The following is a 15,963-nucleotide window of genomic DNA, read 5'->3' on the forward strand; positions in this document are numbered from 1 at the left end:
AAGCCCCAAGTGACAAAAGAGAATTCTTAAAGAAGCCAAAGGGTCCCATGTTACAAAAGGATTATACTAATCATAACATGAGTGAGATACACAAAATGAAAAAGGAGGGGAAAGTAAATAGCCCTGACTCCTTGTATACTGATGAACATCATGATCCATACTCGTGTCCGCGCGCGCAACCGAGTGAATAGTCCGGCGCGCACACAGCCTTCAACTCCCAAAACGCCGCCCATTCCAATTTTCCGTGATCCGTTCTAGTCCCTCTCGGATGGCTTCCCTGTTTCCCGTGACCTCCCCTCAGGTCCCTGGTAGTTTCTGGTGCAGTCCCAAAAGCAACTGCTTCACGGTACCCATGAGACGCGTCTCGAGCACCTCGTGGTTCGTCTGCTTGGCCCCATCAGGCGAACCGCCCGACGGCCGGGGCGCCACGATACTGGCATCGGCCAGCCCGAGCACGCGATCGAGAGCCGACAGCGCCACGGCCTCGGCCCTCTCCTCGCCGACGGACGCCTTGAGCGCGTTGACCGAGACGTTCTTGAAGCCGACCAACGCGTTCAGGACCTTGGGGTCGAACACGGACCCCGGCGTGGTGGCCGGTTTCGGGGTCGACGGGTCCCCTCCCGGGGTGGGGCTCTTGCTCTGGCCGCTGAAGCCGTCCAGGACCTTTTGGATGCCGCGCATGCAAATCTCCTCCATGGCCGGGTTTTCCGTCGCGGCCGTCTTGAGCCCGAGGCAGCGGTTCAGGGCCGACATCACAATGGCCTCGGCCTTGGGGTTCCGCGCCTTTTTGAGGTTCTCGACGAGGCCATTCTTCAGGCCCACGATCGAGCGGAACAGCCGGGGGTCGATGACATGGCGTGGCTGCGGCTGCACGGGTGGCGTTTGCGTGAGGCGGGATGCGGCCGACATGGAATGCAGGCCGGCGCCAGGATGGTGGGGAGGACCAGATACCATGGCGGTTCCGGTGGCCTGGGCCGCGTGTGCAGACGGGGCAGCGAGCATCGAGCCCGGTGTGGCGCCGTCTTCCGCCTTGACTCCAAGGTTGGTCGGGGGAGGTCTTGACGCATATGGAGAGCTGTATGTCGGTGCTTGCGGGACCGGAGACGGTCCGTAGCCGGGAACTTGTGCCGGGGCAACGGGGTGAGGCACGGTTTGGGCCGGCTGTCCCGGTGCGGTCGCTGTCGCCGGGGCCATATACTGCGGTGGTGGTCGGTTGCCTTGTGGCTGCTGCTGGCCCGCGCCGTATACTTGACCGTGATACCCCTGAGGCTGCTGGGGCTGGTAACCCTGCGGACCGGGAGGCACGTGGGGACCCCCGGCGTACTGGGGATACATGGTATGTCCATAAGCCGCATAAGCCGTCTGGACGTTGCGATCGGGCGACGTCTGCTTGCGCTTCTTGCCGGCATCGAGCTCCACGCCGGGCACTCTCGACCACAGGCCGGTCGTCTCGTCCTTTTTGAAGGCGTCGTTGCCGATGAGGTTATGGCGAACACTAGACTCCCAGCCCTTGGTCTCGGTGTGAAAGTAGAACCACGGATACCTCAGGGTGATCCGCTTGTAGATTTGTTTTAGGGTGAGGCCTTCGGTACGTCCTTCTGCGTGGGCGGTGGTCAGGGTCTCGTCGATGAGCACGCCGTAGTTCTTGTTGGGCTTTTGGAGTTGTTCCTCGGTATAGTCCTCAATCTTGAGCTCCAGCGGGGGCGACTTGGGGCGGGCCTTCTTGTCCCTCTTGGCGCGAACCTCTGCTTCGGATCCCTCTGCGCCTTCCTCCTTGGGCTTTCTCGGCTTGTACTTGCGCTTCTCCGGGCGCTCGGTTCCGTCTTCTGGGAGCGGGTGCTTTCTCGGCCGCCCGACTTTCCGTTTCAGGGGCGGTTCTCCCGGTGGCGGCTGTGGCAGTGTCTTCTTGGCCAGTTCTTGCTGCTGCTTCTTAAGCAACCGCTGTTCTCGCTTGGACATGATTCCGTTCTTGGGGGGCCGCCCGGGTCCTCGCTTCTTGGGGATCATGGGATGGAGTAGTCCCTGCTCGAGGAGTTGTTCGGGCGAAAGGTGGCTCAGTTCGGCCGGTATGCCCGCAAGTTTGGCACCGGCTTCGGTTCCTGTACCAGTGGGACCGACGCCGGTAGTGGCGCCGGGACTTGCACTGGAGCCTGCGCCGGAACCCGTACCTGAACCGGCAGCAACAGAAGCACCAGCACCAGCAGTGGCGCCAGCAGTAGCACCAGCAGTAGCGCCGGCCTCTCCGAGCAGTTTGAGGTTAATGTCGAAAGTCTCGTCGTCAGAAGGGGCGGGCGGGCTGAGCAAGGACGACGAATCGCTCGTGTCGTGCATGTTTCCGTTCCCGTGGGCCGCTTCAAACTCAAAGCTCATCTCCTTTCCACCCTCCGAATATCGGTTCTTGGGGCGTGTGTCCTCGGGTGCTTCGTCCTCGGCGCCCGTCTTCCCTTCCGGTACGCCGTTGATGATGAAACGGAAATCGACGTCCTTGATCTGCAAATGGTCGCCACTCCGAAGCACGACCAGGCCTTCCTTGTGCAGGACATCGCCGACGAAGAAACCGTTCTTGTGCAGGGGGATGGCCTCGAAGACGCCCTTTTCCTTGTTGAATTGAATGCGCATGTGCTCCCTCGAAATGGCCTTGGTCTTGCTCGCGATGTCCGGGCCGGGGGAGTGGATGCCGATGATGGGGACGTGGTAGGGCGAAGGGCGCAGGGAGGCGAGGTCGACGGCGGCGGCGCCGGGGGTGTGGGCGATGTACTGGCGGTTCGAGATGAGGTTTTCCTGGGCTTCGTCGGCGTCCTGTTGCTGTTTCTGCGAGGATCCGTTGGTGCTGGTCTTCCTCTTCTTCCTGGGTCGGCCGGTCTCGTCGCTATCGGACTCGGGACCCAGCATGCCGCCCTCCTCGCTGACGTAGGACTTGCTGAACTTGTTGAACTCTTGGCGGATGGGCGACGGCGGGGGCAGGCCCAGTCTCGCGTTCTCTTCGGCTCGCTTTCGGTATTCCTCGGCACGTCTCTCGTCGCGGCGGGCCTGTTCCATTGCACGCTGGTCGCGGCCGATGATGAGGGCGTAGGTGGTCATTTGGAAAACGCTGTCGGCGAATTCGATGCGGGCAAACGACTCGAGCCCTTCGCTTGCGGGATCGAGGTGGGTTTGGTTGCCGTGCTCGGCTATGGTGGGCATGGTATGGGGCCCACCGCCGTTGGGCATGGGGCTGGGGAGGGTGACCTGGGAGGGCGTGACGGTCGAGGGTGGCTGAGCCAGGTGGTGATGCTGCAACAGTTGATCACCGGCCATGCGGGCAAGAGCCATGGCCATGAAGGCGTTGGAGTTCATGGGATTGATGGGAGTGCGCGGGAAGGGCATATCGAAGGGGTTATGGTTGGCGATGGGAGTTTGCGCGCCGGCCGGTTGTGATGGGGCCATGTCGGCCATCGGCTGCATTTGTTGCTGTGGTTGTTGCTCCGGTTGTTTCTCTGGTTGTTGCTGTAATTGTTGCTGTGGTTGTTGCTGTGATTGCTGCTGTGGTTGCTGCTCCGGTTGTTTCTCTGGTTGTTGCTGTAGCTGTTGCTGTAGCTGTTGCTGCGGTTGCTGCGGTTGCTGCAGTTGCTGCAGATCTTGTTTGTCTTGCCCCGCAGGAGTACCAACATCGACATCAACCATATCAATGTCCATTGCATCCAGGCTCAGACCATTATGCGCAGCTGTGCCGTGTCCCTGTCCCTGTCCCTCGACATCTTGCCGAGGCGGATCTGAGGGTTCGACGGTATGTGGTGCCCCATGGGCATGATCTTGAGGAGGCGATGGGCGGCCGTTCGAGGGACCAGCGGTAGTCGTGGTTGGAGCAGGTGCCGTAGGCGACAGAGAGGCAGTGGGAGTACCACCAGCCGCAGCAGATGCCGCCAAAGGGGCACCGGTAGGAGCAGTAGTATCCGTGGTCGCCGTTGCAGTTGGCTTGTCGGTCGTTGATGTCGTCGCTGCTGCTTCTGCGGCTGGAGTGTCTTGGGTGGGGCGCGGGGATTTCGTCGCCATTGCCATGGTAGTATCGATGGTAAGGTCTCTGGTGGTGTCGGTGATGGTGTCGGCGATGGCGATGGGGTTCGTGATGGCCTCATTCTTGGGCGGTGGTGGTGGTGTCTTGGGGATGTCGGGCGCCTGGCCATTCTGGCCGGCGTTAGACGAAGTCATCGCTGGCTCTGTCTTCCCGGTCAAAAGACAACAGAATCAGCTCCTTCGCCTTTTTTTTGGCAAAGCCGAGATGGGCGATTGGTTCACCGTATGCGATGGGAAGGGTGGTGAAGGTCGACGTGACTGACGCCGGGGGGGTGGGAGGAGGAGCCTTTCACAAGCTTGCGATAAGAATAGAGCTGAAAAGGGAAACAAAGGGACCCGGGGAAAAAGAAAAAAAAAATGGGCACGCCAAAAGGGTGAGAGGTCAGTGGTCGGAGCGGTTTGGGGGCCTCTGCTACAAGTTCCAATGTCCCCCAAAATCAGTGGCCTTGAACCACTAAACAGCCAGTCATAGGGCGCCACTTCAGAGTTCCTTCCCTGTAAGGACGAAGGATACTATGGGAAGTCACGTGTATGATTGGCTCTTGGAGTGTATTCTCTCACTGGCTTCCCCACCTTCCCCGCGCATGACTTTCAGAGTACTTTGGCTGAGCTAATCACAGGAGGAAGCTACCCCTCAGAAGTCGTACTTCGTACCTTCACTTGAACGATTTGAGTATTCGTATGTTGATATTCGGCCACAACCTGAATTATGATATCTGGACTTCCTACTATGTAGCATAATTATCTGACTCTTAATAAATTCCCTATTAACTTTGAAAACTAAGACGTTTATTTCTACACCATCATCAACCTAGAAGATGACCCTGCTCGGCACAGTTATCGTTACAGTGTTAATACGCAACGATAAAGAACCAAAAGGCGGTGAGTATTTGCCCGTTTCTAATAGGCAAGCCGGGTTTCGCCGATTATCAGGTGGTGCCAGGTGCTTTTAGCCACACCCGCCCGACACACGACCTGGACTCTCCGATGTATTCCGCAGGGCAGTCTTCAATTATTCGTCGTAGAATTCAGAGCCATTGATAAAGGCGTCCGCCATATTGCCTACTGGCGTCTTATAAGAAAGCCTCATCTCCGAGGAGATTGAGCATTCCCATCGTCCCTTGCTGTTTTCTGCTTTCGCATCTCAAGGGCCTCGAGCAGAGCATCTCTTCTTTCGTGGGCAGCGTCAATCGCCCTTGGAGTAGGCTGCGATGCAAAGCCTGAGATTTCGCAGACCGGGCCTATTACTTATGATCCTGTAGTTCTCCCCAGTGTACGAGCTTTTCGTGTGTTCCGACTTGTTCAATACACCGACAAGTCGAATCCCGAATTACTTCCGGCCATGATCTACGCATCTGTCTGGCGGGGCCTCCCGTGAGTCCCATCATATTTCCCCAGCCCATTTAATTCCCGTGCTTCCATGCTTCCGTGCTGGCCCCTGTGGTGATGCCGCGTTGCCGAGCCTGACAAGCTTTTCTGCCGCGACCCAAGCTGTTCTTGGCTTAGAGGCGTCCTTGGTGGCCATGGTATGTGGACAATTAACCTAGTCAGGTACGTTCCCCCCGGTGTACCGCCATGTATTCACAAGGTAACTTTGAGCCTGGTGGAACTCGCCATGTGGTACTCCTCCCACCTTGGTACGCCTCAGTAGCTGTACAGACGACGATGTATACGATGTATTCGATACTAGGCTGTAGACAAGGTTCTGACCCGGTCCATTTTCGAAAGCATGACACAGGCTTAATCCGTTTACGGAGCTACGTATAGCCCTTTCGATGCCCCTTCTTAATTCTCTCATTCCCTCTAAATCCCCTCTACCTGCCCTCTCTTTTTTTCTCCTCTTCTTTTACTTCGTACCGCAATCTCCAAACACATCCAACTCGGACCTCATCGCCTTTCGCCGCTCAGCCCACGCGCGCAGTCATCCTGCGACTTGGATCGAATTTCCGTTGCCTTCTTACTTTCGACAAGGTATGCTTTGACTTGATGGGGTGTTTCTACCCCATTACTGGCATAGATTTAAATGTCTCACCAGTCTCGTTAACATGACCTCCGATCAGTGAAACGCGTTAAACGAGTGCCTTCGAACCGTACCTACAAAGACGTTTTGCGTGTCTATACTGCGTGTCATTGAGGTAGGATGACATTCTTCTCTCTTTCATTCTCCCACCGTTCTCCCACCCTTTCTCAAGGAGAAAAGACCCATATAAAGACGGTATTCCTCTGTGCCATTCGCCCATCATGGCCCTCTTATTGCCCTGAGTGGTACAATGGTACAGTGATACTGCACAGGAAGCGAGGAAGCGCACTATGGGGTTGTTGTTGTAATATATGGCAGTCTTGCATCTTCTTGCGTGTTGCAACAAACTCCGAATAGGCGCTTCCGGGAGCCAAATGGGATGGGATGTTCTTCACCAGACGATCGATTACTTACACTCGAAATACGACCACGCTGACGGCCGTTACTAGACAGCCTCGATCCAAACTCCAACTTCCAACTTCCACTCCTCCCGCACAAAATGCCCGTCATCAACACCATCGTCGCCCGCGATGCGGCGCACCAACTCACCAAGCGCAACTGGGCAGCACAGGAACCAGGCGTCATTGTCGTATTCTGCATCGTCGGCCTCGTCGGTCTCAGCGTCCTCGGCCTGCTCATCTACAAGTTTATCGCGCGCAAGAGGGCCGAGAAGCAAGCCCGTGTCGCCCAGCACATCTGAGCAACTAGCCTGTCGCAAACTCGATTTTCAGCCCGTTTGAAGTAATTCTTTTTTCGGTTGACCGCCAACGAACCAAATACCATTTCTCGCAATACCGCGACAAAGACGAGACCATGCCAGGGACGTGGCAGTGGTGGAAGCCATGTCAGATGCCACGGGTACCGTAGACGTTGGCATGATGTGGGGTGGTGCTTTGGGGTGGTGGGTTTGGTGGATCCATGGGGAGCATGGTGACGATGCGATCTCTTGGCAATTTCCATATTTGAGGGAGGGTTTCGATTCAACGTCGAGGCTCGTTTCTCATGGCAGTCGGCATGTGCGCATGGAAACGCCATAAACCTGGCCGCCATTAGATATGAATAACCAGGGGATCATCATCGTTGGGACGTCACATGGTGTTTTTTTAATTATTCTTAGAAATCCTCTATTCCGTCGTTATATATCGCAGTGCACTACACGAATAAACAAGAAAATTCCTAAAAAAGGTCCGAAACGATCGCACTTGGCGTGCTTGGCGGAATACTTGGCGATCGTGACACTTCTTGGCAGCTCTCGGATATTTCGAGATTAATAAATACTTTGGTAAATTACAGCCAAGTGTTCACAACCACGACCGACTCGCGCTCAACCTCTTAAAGCTGCGCCTCGTACTGCCTGTCCCTATCCCTCCCCCTTCACCTCCATCCCCTCCACCCTCGTCATACCCACTCGTCCTCGCAAGCCTCCCCCCCTTACCGAACCCCAACCGCCAACCCCGTCCCGCCACCCCGCCTTTCTTCCCCGAACCCCCCGGCGGCCCAGCCTCTTCAAAAAAGTAGTGGTTCACACTCTGCGCAAAGCTGACGCGCCAAGGGGCCACCAGCGCCCTGGAATCGGGCCCCGCGCCGCACGAGCCGCTCACGGCCCCGCTGGGCGGCGAGTTGACCGCGAGGGCGAACAGGTTCTGCGGCTCGGTGAAATCGGTCACCAGGCCGGAGCGGATGAGGAGGTAGACGAGGCAGGAGCTGTTGATGGCGAAGACGAGGAAGAGGACGGCGTGGAAGATGTTGTGCCACGCAAACGTGTGCGACGACGTGTACTCCTGCGTGCGGATCGACGCGTTGAACGGCTGCAGCGCGCCGGGGGACTCCAGGATCGGGACCGGGTGTTCCCAGTAGTGGACGAACGGGGTGGAGAGGGAGGCGATGCTCAGGGTCGACGACGATAGCACGGCGAGGGCTTCGGCGATGGAAGGTAGCGTGGTGTTGAGGGATGGACGGGAGAGTACGAGCTGTGAGAGGATGCGGGCGTTGGAGGCGTTGACGTTGTACGTGCCGCCGTTGAGGTCCAATGCGAGGCGCCATTGGTCGGCGAGATTCTGAGGCACGATTAGTAACGGGATGAATGGACGAGGAGAGGAGGAAGGGAGAAGCGTACGGCCCAGTCGGCGCTGGCCACAGCCCAGGTTATGTCGGGGTAGGAGGCGACGTAGCTATCCGGGTCGTCCGGGTCCTCGCAGTGCGCACGCAGATGGGCGCCGGCGGTGCCGGAAATGTTGAAATGAGTCGAACAGTGAGGGGAGACCCAGGAGCGCATCTCGCAGAGGCTGTAGTTGGCCATGGAGGCGGGCTTGGTGAGGAGATAGATGGCGTCCCGACGCGGTTGGTTCCATTCAAAATGCGGCCCAACATAAGTTGTGTTGATCAACGTGTTGAAATCGGCAGGATACTATATTGCATGTTAGCTGCAATGCGACGTTTGGCCACTCGGACTCTGTGAGATAAGGGGAAAAGGAAAAGGAAGACCAAAAAGAAGGAGACACTCACGAGCTGAAAGACAGGCGGTCGCCTCTGATACTTCGGACCCCATCGGAAGATATCGTCCACGACAGTCCGATTCAGCCACTCATCCTCCGCAATAACGGGTACGTCCTCGTTCCACCTCTCGTGGCCGATGACCTGGTCACCCCGCCCCGTCTCGTAGACCTGGGCGCCCTCCCAAGCGGTGTAGACCAGCGGAGCGAGCTCGTCCTCGTCCATGTTGACGCACATGACGTTCACCGCCGGCGACACCACGCTGGCCTTGATGGCATACTCGCCCACGTTGGACAGCTCTTCCGGCTGGAGGATCCGGTTGACCGCATCGGTGGCGGCGGCGTAGACACCGGGATGCGGCATGGCCAGGGTGACGTTGTTGATGATGCGGCCGTGCTTGTCAAAGAGCTCGGATATGTCGACATGCTCGGCTTTCAGCCACGCCGACGTCATGGTCGTGTTGTCGTGCAGAATCGCCGTGCCAACCGGTCGCCCCCCGGTATCGTCCCCTCGGCCTCCCCCTGTCGTTTGAATATCTTGCCACGCGCCCAAGAAAGACATAAAGTTGCGGTACGCTTTGGCCCAAGGTCAGTTCGGAGGAACAGACAGAGTAGACGGGGGTAGGGGAACGGATAAACCAGCGCTTACATTGTCCCGCGTAATGAACGTCCAGACAGGAACCGCCGGCCGTCAGCTGGCCCATGGGATCCAGGTGGCGCAGTGGACTGAGGCAAGCCTCGTTGACAAAGGTGGGATTGGCGTAGGAGGACCGAACGCGGCCTTGCAGCACTTTTCTCTCCCAGCCTCCGTACTTGAGTTTCGGCGTGACCATGGCCTCGGACGCGGTGGTGTAGAACATGGCGGCGACGGTGGCCGTCAGGGATAGGGCGCCAAGAAATGTGACGCCGGCCGAGGGAAGTGTCTGCCAGTGGGTGATGAGGGATCCCGGTTGCTAGGGGGCGCAGAGTCAGTTTTCGATGATCATTTTACTTCATTCAGAGGGCTGGGAAGACGAACAAGGACCCAGTTCCTCATGGTCATTTCGGCCAGAGTCATGCCGCCGGCCCCCTTGGTGAAGGAACGGCGGCTCAGAACCTGGCCGAGAAACGAGATGAAGACGGTGACAAAGGACATTTCAATCGTCTTGGCGAAGAGCGTGGTGAGGACCGAGGCGGTCGCCGGGGCCATTCCGCCGCTGGTGGAGATGGCGCGGCCCCATCGGGGCTGGATGATGGCGACGAGGAACCAGAGGCAACTGAGGGCGGTGGAGTAGACGGATAGGATGAGAATGGAGATGGAGAGCCAGGAGGTGCGGTTTATGTAGACGTCCCTTTTCGAGCTACAGTAGTTGGGAGGTTGGCCTGGGGTGGGGTTAGTAACGAGGCAGTTTCGCTTGAGATTGTCCCGGTGGATTGACAAGGAGGAGTCTGTGGGGTGCATACTATATCGTGTATGGAAGCTCTTGTCGTCGTCGTCGTCGTCGTCGTCATCGTGGTTGGCGATATTATCATTATTCCGGTCAGTAGCTGCATTATGACCATGACCTGGGCCCAGCGTATGACCCGGTTGGTCCGTATTTCCCAGACCAATGCTTTCATACGTATCGGTAGCACCCGTGATGGTTATCCCAGGTGAGAGTCGATCTGATCTTTGCGCATCCTGGTACGACGGACGGCCCATGCCTGCGTCTGTCGACCGGGTTCGTGATCCAGACACCAGCCAGGTCCAAAGGCGGGAAACTGGGGACTTTCGCGGTGACGAACTCGGAGGGGCGGAGGAGTAGGTGGGAAGAGAAGGTGATGTGGCGCTCAAGTCGGGCGTAGTCTCCATGAGTGCTTGGAACGAACGAGCCGTCGCGGGCGTGCTGGCCTTGGAACCGACGGGTACACGAGGGATAGGCGCCCTATGCGGTGAGATGATGGGGGTACCGAGGTCGTCACGGTCGTGGAGGTCGAGGTGGCGTGGGCGATGTCGTGGCGGTGGTGGTGAAGATGGCCCCCGAAGGTCCTGAAAGTCGGAAAGGTCTATGGCGTCGTCGGATGGCATGCGCTGGTAACCATCGCGACGGAAGATGGAGGAGGAGGAGGATGGGAGGATAGCATGGTCGGCATCGGTGGCGGGAGTAGGTAACGTGGGCAGGGCCTCGGTTGGCGCGAAAGGAAAGGCGTCGGCTGAGGCGACGGGAGATGGACGAGGCTCATCCTCTTCTGGCACAGGGCGCAAGCCGACAGGGGGTTCTCGGTGCAGGCTATCGCTTTCAGACATGATTACCCGTCGGGGATCAAAAAGACCAAGACGTGTGCGTAACTTTAGATGGGTTATTTGGTTCACGCTCCCTAAGCTGCGAGTACTCGGAGTGAGAATTCGAACATGGTAAGCCAGTGGTGGGAGGTGGGAAAAGTCTCGTCGCTCGTCGAACAAAGGATCCGGACGTTTCGAACTACCAGTCTTTGAGTCGTCAAGGCCTGGCTTCGCTGCTTTGTCTCGAGGTTGTCATGCATACGACGGGAGCGAAGGGAGCGAAGCAACTCGATGCTTTCTTTGGTGGACTGTCGTCGGATACGCGCAGATGGGGGACCGACAAGGTGGCTCGAGGGATCAACAACAGATCGCGTCAGCATAGGAGCCAAGTACCCAAAGGCGTCCTATTTCCCTTTTTCTTTCTTCTGTAGATGAGGCAATGCAAGAATGTCGTCAGTGCGGACAGAAGTATCGTCCCGGGGGGGCAGAAATGAAGTTTCCGACAGTTTCACTTCCAAGGTCGAGCAGGGTCGGCACAATAGGAAGTCTAAGGAAGATGGATATTATTCGAATGGGCTGAAGAGGAGAACGGTCTAAGAATTGGATCCTGGTGTAACATCTCGCATGACCTGCACGTAAGACTTTGGAGACTGCAGGAATACGGCTGGATCAGCAGCACTTGGGTATGGTGGACCTATTCATGGACCAACGAGAAAGCAACTGAATGATGACCGGATCAGGGTCATGGTCAGGGATTAGGAATTCGAGCCAGGGTGGGAAGGTCGAAAGTCCCAACGCAACCCCGGGGCAGAAGAGGGAGGGGCCCGCCCTGGTCGTCGTTCGGCTCGTTCCGCACATTCTCGCGATTCGCCTCGTTACGAGGCGCTCGAGAAACGCAATACAGCCTGCCAAGAAAGTTGCGGACTTGCCGCTTTGGTTGGTCGAGAGCGGCAAGTTGGCTGGTGATCTGTCGTGATGACTGAGTAAGGGAGTCGATTAAGGCGCCGAAGCGCCGTTACACGGACCCACAGAGAGAAAAGGGAAAAGTCCTAAAAATAGCACATCTTACATAATCTATCACGTGATTATATGCGCTCCACTACGATTACATAGTACGAAGTACTGTCTCAACGAGACCTCAACCCTCTAGACGGCCACTTACTGATGGGTTTCTAGTCCCAGGAGTCACGTTAGGTATAGACATCGGCTTCTTGCAATCCATATGGTAGTTGTGTTTTGAGATGTACCTGCACAAGTTTAGGTTCTTGATTCAAGGCGGGACTGTTGGGTTGGTGGTTCGCCAAGGCAATCAAGGGTAGTTTGCCTTGAATGCGTCAAATAAAGCAGCAAAGGCGAAAAGCGTTACACAGATATCCCCCAGACGACCAAATTACCTCTTCTTTCTCCCTGCGAATAACCAGAAAGCAACCTACAAAATGGACAGGTAGAAGCCAACAGTCCAATGGCTGGAACGTGCTCAAAATAGTGCCCAGAAGTAGAACATGAGCAGAAAGAAGCTGTTTGCAGGTACTTCGTAATTTGTCCCACCGGGTAACAGAGTGATTACTAATCAACAGCTGGGAACTCTACGAAGTACGAAGTACAAGCAAAACTTCCGCCTTGCGGAGAAGACGACCGTGGGACTCGGACAGAGAAATAGAGGCTAGAATATAGGATATAAACAACTAATTGGGATATCTCATCACCATGTCCCTCTAAACAGAGCAAAAGAAAAGCCGTCATGAAATAACAACCCATATCCGTCGTTCCCAGTCCCTCGTCGTGCAAGTGAATTCCCTATTCCCACTCCGGTATCTTGGCGCGACCTCGTCATCACAACTCATCATCGTATACACACTTGCTTATTATCACAAGAGACGTCATTAAAGCTTCTCTTGCTCCCCTGACCCTTCCAAAAAGAAACATAATCAGGCAGCCACAGACCCTACCTGCCTCGACGGCCGCCCCGCCCTCCTCTGCGAGCCATCACCACCGCTGGCTCCCGGCCGCGGCCTGCCCAGCGTATACTTGGCAAACGCCCGCGCCAGGGCCTTCTTGCAGCTCAGCTTCTGGCTGCCGACGAAGCTCTCCACCGTCACCGCAATGGCCCGGTCAATGTCTTGCGCCGAGCAGTACTCCGACAGACGCATGCGGCAAAAGGCCTCGCTGATGCGAATGATGGCCTCCAGATGACGAACCTATTGTCGTGTCAGTTGTTGCTTTCATTCTGTAAAGAAGAAAAGAAAACGTACCGTGATGGGATAGGCCCCCGTCGCCAACGACTCCCTCCGCATGTCGGCAAACAGCCGCGCCACCTTGTCTTCGTCCATGTGGTAAAGCTTGGGCGACACGCGCTCGCGCGCGTACAGGATGTACTTCCGCAGGAGCTCCTGCGGGATCTGGTCCTCCCTCCTGGCCCCCTCGCCCTGCGTGTCCTGCTGCTGCTCCGAGTCGTGTTCCACCTCCATCGACCCCTGCGTCGCCTGCGACAGCGGGTGGCTCCGGCTGTGCGACCCGACGATGAACCGCGCCAGCCGCTCGTCCTCCGCCGGGTCGACCGTGTCGCGGACCACACACAGAATGTCGAAACGCGACAGGATGGGTTCGGTCAGCTGGACGTTGGCCGAGAAGGGGATGGTCGAGTTGTACCGCCCGCCCGACGGGTTGGCCGCGGCGATGATGCCGCAGCGCGCCTGGAGCGTGGTCACGATGCCCGCCTTGGAGATGGAAATGGTCTGCTGCTCCATGGCCTCGTGGATCGACGTGCGGTCCTGGTCGTTCATCTTGTCAAACTCGTCGATCAGGCAGGTGCCCTTGTCGGCCAGCACGAGCGCGCCGCCCTCCAGCGTCCACTCGCTCGTGAGCGGGTCGCGACGGACGCTCGCCGTCAGACCGACCGCGCTGGCACCCTGGCCCGTGGCGAAGACGGCACGATGCGCCGTCTTCTCCACGTACTTGAGCACCTGGGACTTGGCCGTACCCGGGTCGCCGAGAAGGAGGACGTTGATGTCACCGCGGACGTGATGCGCGCCGCGCCCCGTCTTGGCCACGCCGCCAAACAGCGACAGGGCGACGGCCGTCTTGATATCGGTGTGGCCGTAGATGCTCGGCGCGATCGAGTTGATAATCTTGTCGACAATGGCCGGGTCGCGAGACAGCTTCCGGATGGCCTGCTCGTCTTCTTCGGTCATGCGGAAGCCGGCGAGCTGGTCGTGGGACTTGACCACGTTGTTCGCCTCGAGCACCGTGGCGAAGACGGGGAAGCCGTTGCGGTTGTTGAGCTGGGCGTCGTAGCTGTTCCTGTAGATGCCCGTCACCTCGATTTCTTCGCCGGGCTTGGCCTTGTCGATGAGGTCCCAGAGCAGAATCACATCCCGGTGCCGAGGCAGCCGGCCGGCGGGGACCGTGCCGGGCGACTCTTGCAGCGTCAGCTTCTGGTAGTTCCGGTACACCGTCTTTTCCGAGTTGAGGGTGAAGGGACCCCGGGACTGGCAGTTTTGGCAGTACGTGATCTTGACCTCGACGTTGGACTCTTGCTGGAACGGGCCCAGCGTCACGCCGCACTTGGTGCAGTCAAACTTGACGTATTTGAGCTGCGGGAACACGCCGGTGCGGCGGGTGACCACGCCGCTGACGCGGACCAGGCAGTTGAGATGGGACTGGCGCAGCTGTCTCAGGGTATAATGGACGGGCAGGTCGAAGATGCGGACGTGAATCTCGGAATGGATGCGCTCGTAGTCGGGGTAGTGGAGGAGGACGACATCCATGGCCACCTCGTCGAAGAGCTTGAGCATCTCGGCGGGGGCGTTGGCGAGGAAGTAGGCGAGGATGGCCTTGGAAGAGGACAGGTGGTCGTAGGAAACCTCGAGCGTCTCGGCGTTGATCTCGCCGAGCGTGCGAATCCGGTTGCCGTAGACCGAGGAGCCGCTCTCGTCGATGTATTCCGTCAAGAAGGCCTTGAACTCCCTCTTGATGGTGCGCTGCACAAAGGGCTGCGAGACCCATTCGGTCAGCGTAGCTGCCTTGACGTCCTGCAGGGCCTCCAGGGAGAGCTCCTCCTCCATAATGTCGGCATCCATGTCCTCGTCCGGGTCCTCGTCGTAGGCATGGCGGCGACGGCGCGGCTGGGCCGTGAGGTCGATATCGGCATCGTCGTCCTCGCCGGGAAGGAAGGCGGCGGGGATCCGTTGGCGGCGGGCGACCTCACGGTCCCTGCGGGCCAGCTGGCTTTCGAGCCGCCTGCGGGCGCCGAGGTCCATCTGATCGTAATCGCCTTCGTCGTCGAGGCCAATGGCCTCATACATGTCTTCTTTATCGCGGTAATCCTGCTCGAACCCCTCGCGGAAGAGGTCGACGTCGTCCTCGGCCATTTCGTCGACGTCGTCCAAGTCATCCTGAATCTCGGCTTCCTCCTCGATATCGTCGTCGTCGTCGTCGATTCCGTGCGCCATGTCGAAGGCCGGCGGCGAGGATGCCATGGGGCTGGAGGGCGCGACGACGGAGGAGCCATCCCTCTGGCCGGCCGTACGGGACCGCTTGCGGCCAAACCTCGCCGACGGCCCCCTGTTCGCCGCGCTGGGGTGGCTGCGAAGGGGAGAGCTGGGTGGCGCGTCAGTAAGGGATGAAATGACATGGGTCGTCGATGCGCTCTGGGACGGGAATTTCGGACCTCATTGCGGATCAGTCAGGGCGACGGCCTCTGAAGGCGATTTGGGAGGAATGAAATGGAATGTATCGGATGGGGAGGCAGAAGAGAAAGAGGTGAAAAGGCGGCAGTATGAGTGTTGTAAGTATTGAGACGAAAGGGCGATGGATTTTTGCATCCAGATTATTCGTATGAGTTGGTTGACATGGAGGGGAGAACAAATTGAGGCTCCATCTGTGCGTCAACCGCCCAGAGGGAAGGCACGAAGCACGTCCCTTTTCCGAAAACGCGTTCAGGGGAAGCGCGTTAAGTGGCACTAAACCCGATTGGGATGACGCGTCAGGCGTAAAGTGGGAGTAGACAGTCTGCAAGCACAAGTACCTGTGTGTTTCGTACTTTCCTAACACTGCATCATACTAATACTACACGAAGACGATACAGAGATACTTATTTTCAATTGTTTGTTAGTACTCTGCTGTCGCGTCATCGCACTTGTCAACCCAGACAGCTA

The 15,963-nt window shown here is 57.7% G+C and overlaps 5 protein-coding genes across 5 annotated transcripts; 2 read left to right on the forward strand and 3 right to left on the reverse strand.

Annotated features, from left to right (window-relative positions):
• Positions 1 to 148: 148 nt before the first annotated feature.
• On the reverse strand, positions 149 to 4,639 carry ACRALDRAFT_208085 (uncharacterized protein; the record flags this gene model as incomplete). The annotated part of the gene is made up of 6 exons (XM_071022391.1): positions 149 to 305; positions 338 to 4,196; positions 4,276 to 4,311; positions 4,347 to 4,367; positions 4,419 to 4,498; positions 4,581 to 4,639. The coding sequence occupies 6 exons, from the start codon at positions 4,637 to 4,639 to the stop codon at positions 149 to 151; spliced, it is 4,212 nt and encodes a 1,403-aa protein (XP_070878021.1).
• A 1,257-nt stretch (positions 4,640 to 5,896) lies between these two features.
• Positions 5,897 to 6,526, forward strand: ACRALDRAFT_1075333 (uncharacterized protein). Its single transcript, XM_071018368.1, has 2 exons — positions 5,897 to 6,024; positions 6,114 to 6,526. Exon 2 carries the CDS (start codon positions 6,194 to 6,196, stop codon positions 6,428 to 6,430), a length of 237 nt encoding a protein of 78 aa, XP_070878023.1. The 5' UTR covers positions 5,897 to 6,024; positions 6,114 to 6,193; the 3' UTR covers positions 6,431 to 6,526.
• ACRALDRAFT_1062076 (uncharacterized protein) lies at positions 5,897 to 7,248 on the forward strand. Its single transcript, XM_071016533.1, has 3 exons — positions 5,897 to 6,024; positions 6,114 to 6,188; positions 6,523 to 7,248. The coding sequence occupies exon 3, from the start codon at positions 6,573 to 6,575 to the stop codon at positions 6,771 to 6,773; it is 201 nt and encodes a 66-aa protein (XP_070878022.1). The 5' UTR covers positions 5,897 to 6,024; positions 6,114 to 6,188; positions 6,523 to 6,572; the 3' UTR covers positions 6,774 to 7,248.
• Positions 7,249 to 7,548: 300 nt separating this feature from the next.
• ACRALDRAFT_1009910 (uncharacterized protein) lies at positions 7,549 to 10,687 on the reverse strand (the record flags this gene model as incomplete). Its single annotated transcript, XM_071014712.1, has 6 exons — positions 7,549 to 8,130; positions 8,190 to 8,480; positions 8,579 to 9,141; positions 9,215 to 9,518; positions 9,584 to 9,927; positions 10,009 to 10,687. Coding segments are annotated over 6 exons (2,763 nt in total), but the record flags the coding sequence as incomplete, so codon positions are not given.
• A 2,048-nt stretch (positions 10,688 to 12,735) lies between these two features.
• On the reverse strand, positions 12,736 to 15,285 carry ACRALDRAFT_1028969 (uncharacterized protein; the record flags this gene model as incomplete). Its single annotated transcript, XM_071014863.1, has 2 exons — positions 12,736 to 13,005; positions 13,060 to 15,285. The coding sequence occupies 2 exons, from the start codon at positions 15,283 to 15,285 to the stop codon at positions 12,736 to 12,738; spliced, it is 2,496 nt and encodes an 831-aa protein (XP_070878025.1).
• Positions 15,286 to 15,963: the final 678 nt, after the last annotated feature.

The sequence above is a fragment of the Sodiomyces alcalophilus genome (assembly GCF_042370955.1).
Source record: "Sodiomyces alcalophilus JCM 7366 unplaced genomic scaffold ACRALscaffold_2, whole genome shotgun sequence".
In the NCBI taxonomy this organism is placed as follows: domain Eukaryota; kingdom Fungi; phylum Ascomycota; class Sordariomycetes; order Glomerellales; family Plectosphaerellaceae; genus Sodiomyces; species Sodiomyces alcalophilus.

Bases quoted from the DNA above. Each gene is read 5' to 3' on its own strand.
- ACRALDRAFT_1075333 (XM_071018368.1), top strand. From the start codon at position 6,194: ATGACATTCTTCTCTCTTTCATTCTCCCACCGTTCTCCCACCCTTTCT.
- ACRALDRAFT_1062076 (XM_071016533.1), top strand. From the start codon at position 6,573: ATGCCCGTCATCAACACCATCGTCGCCCGCGATGCGGCGCACCAACTC.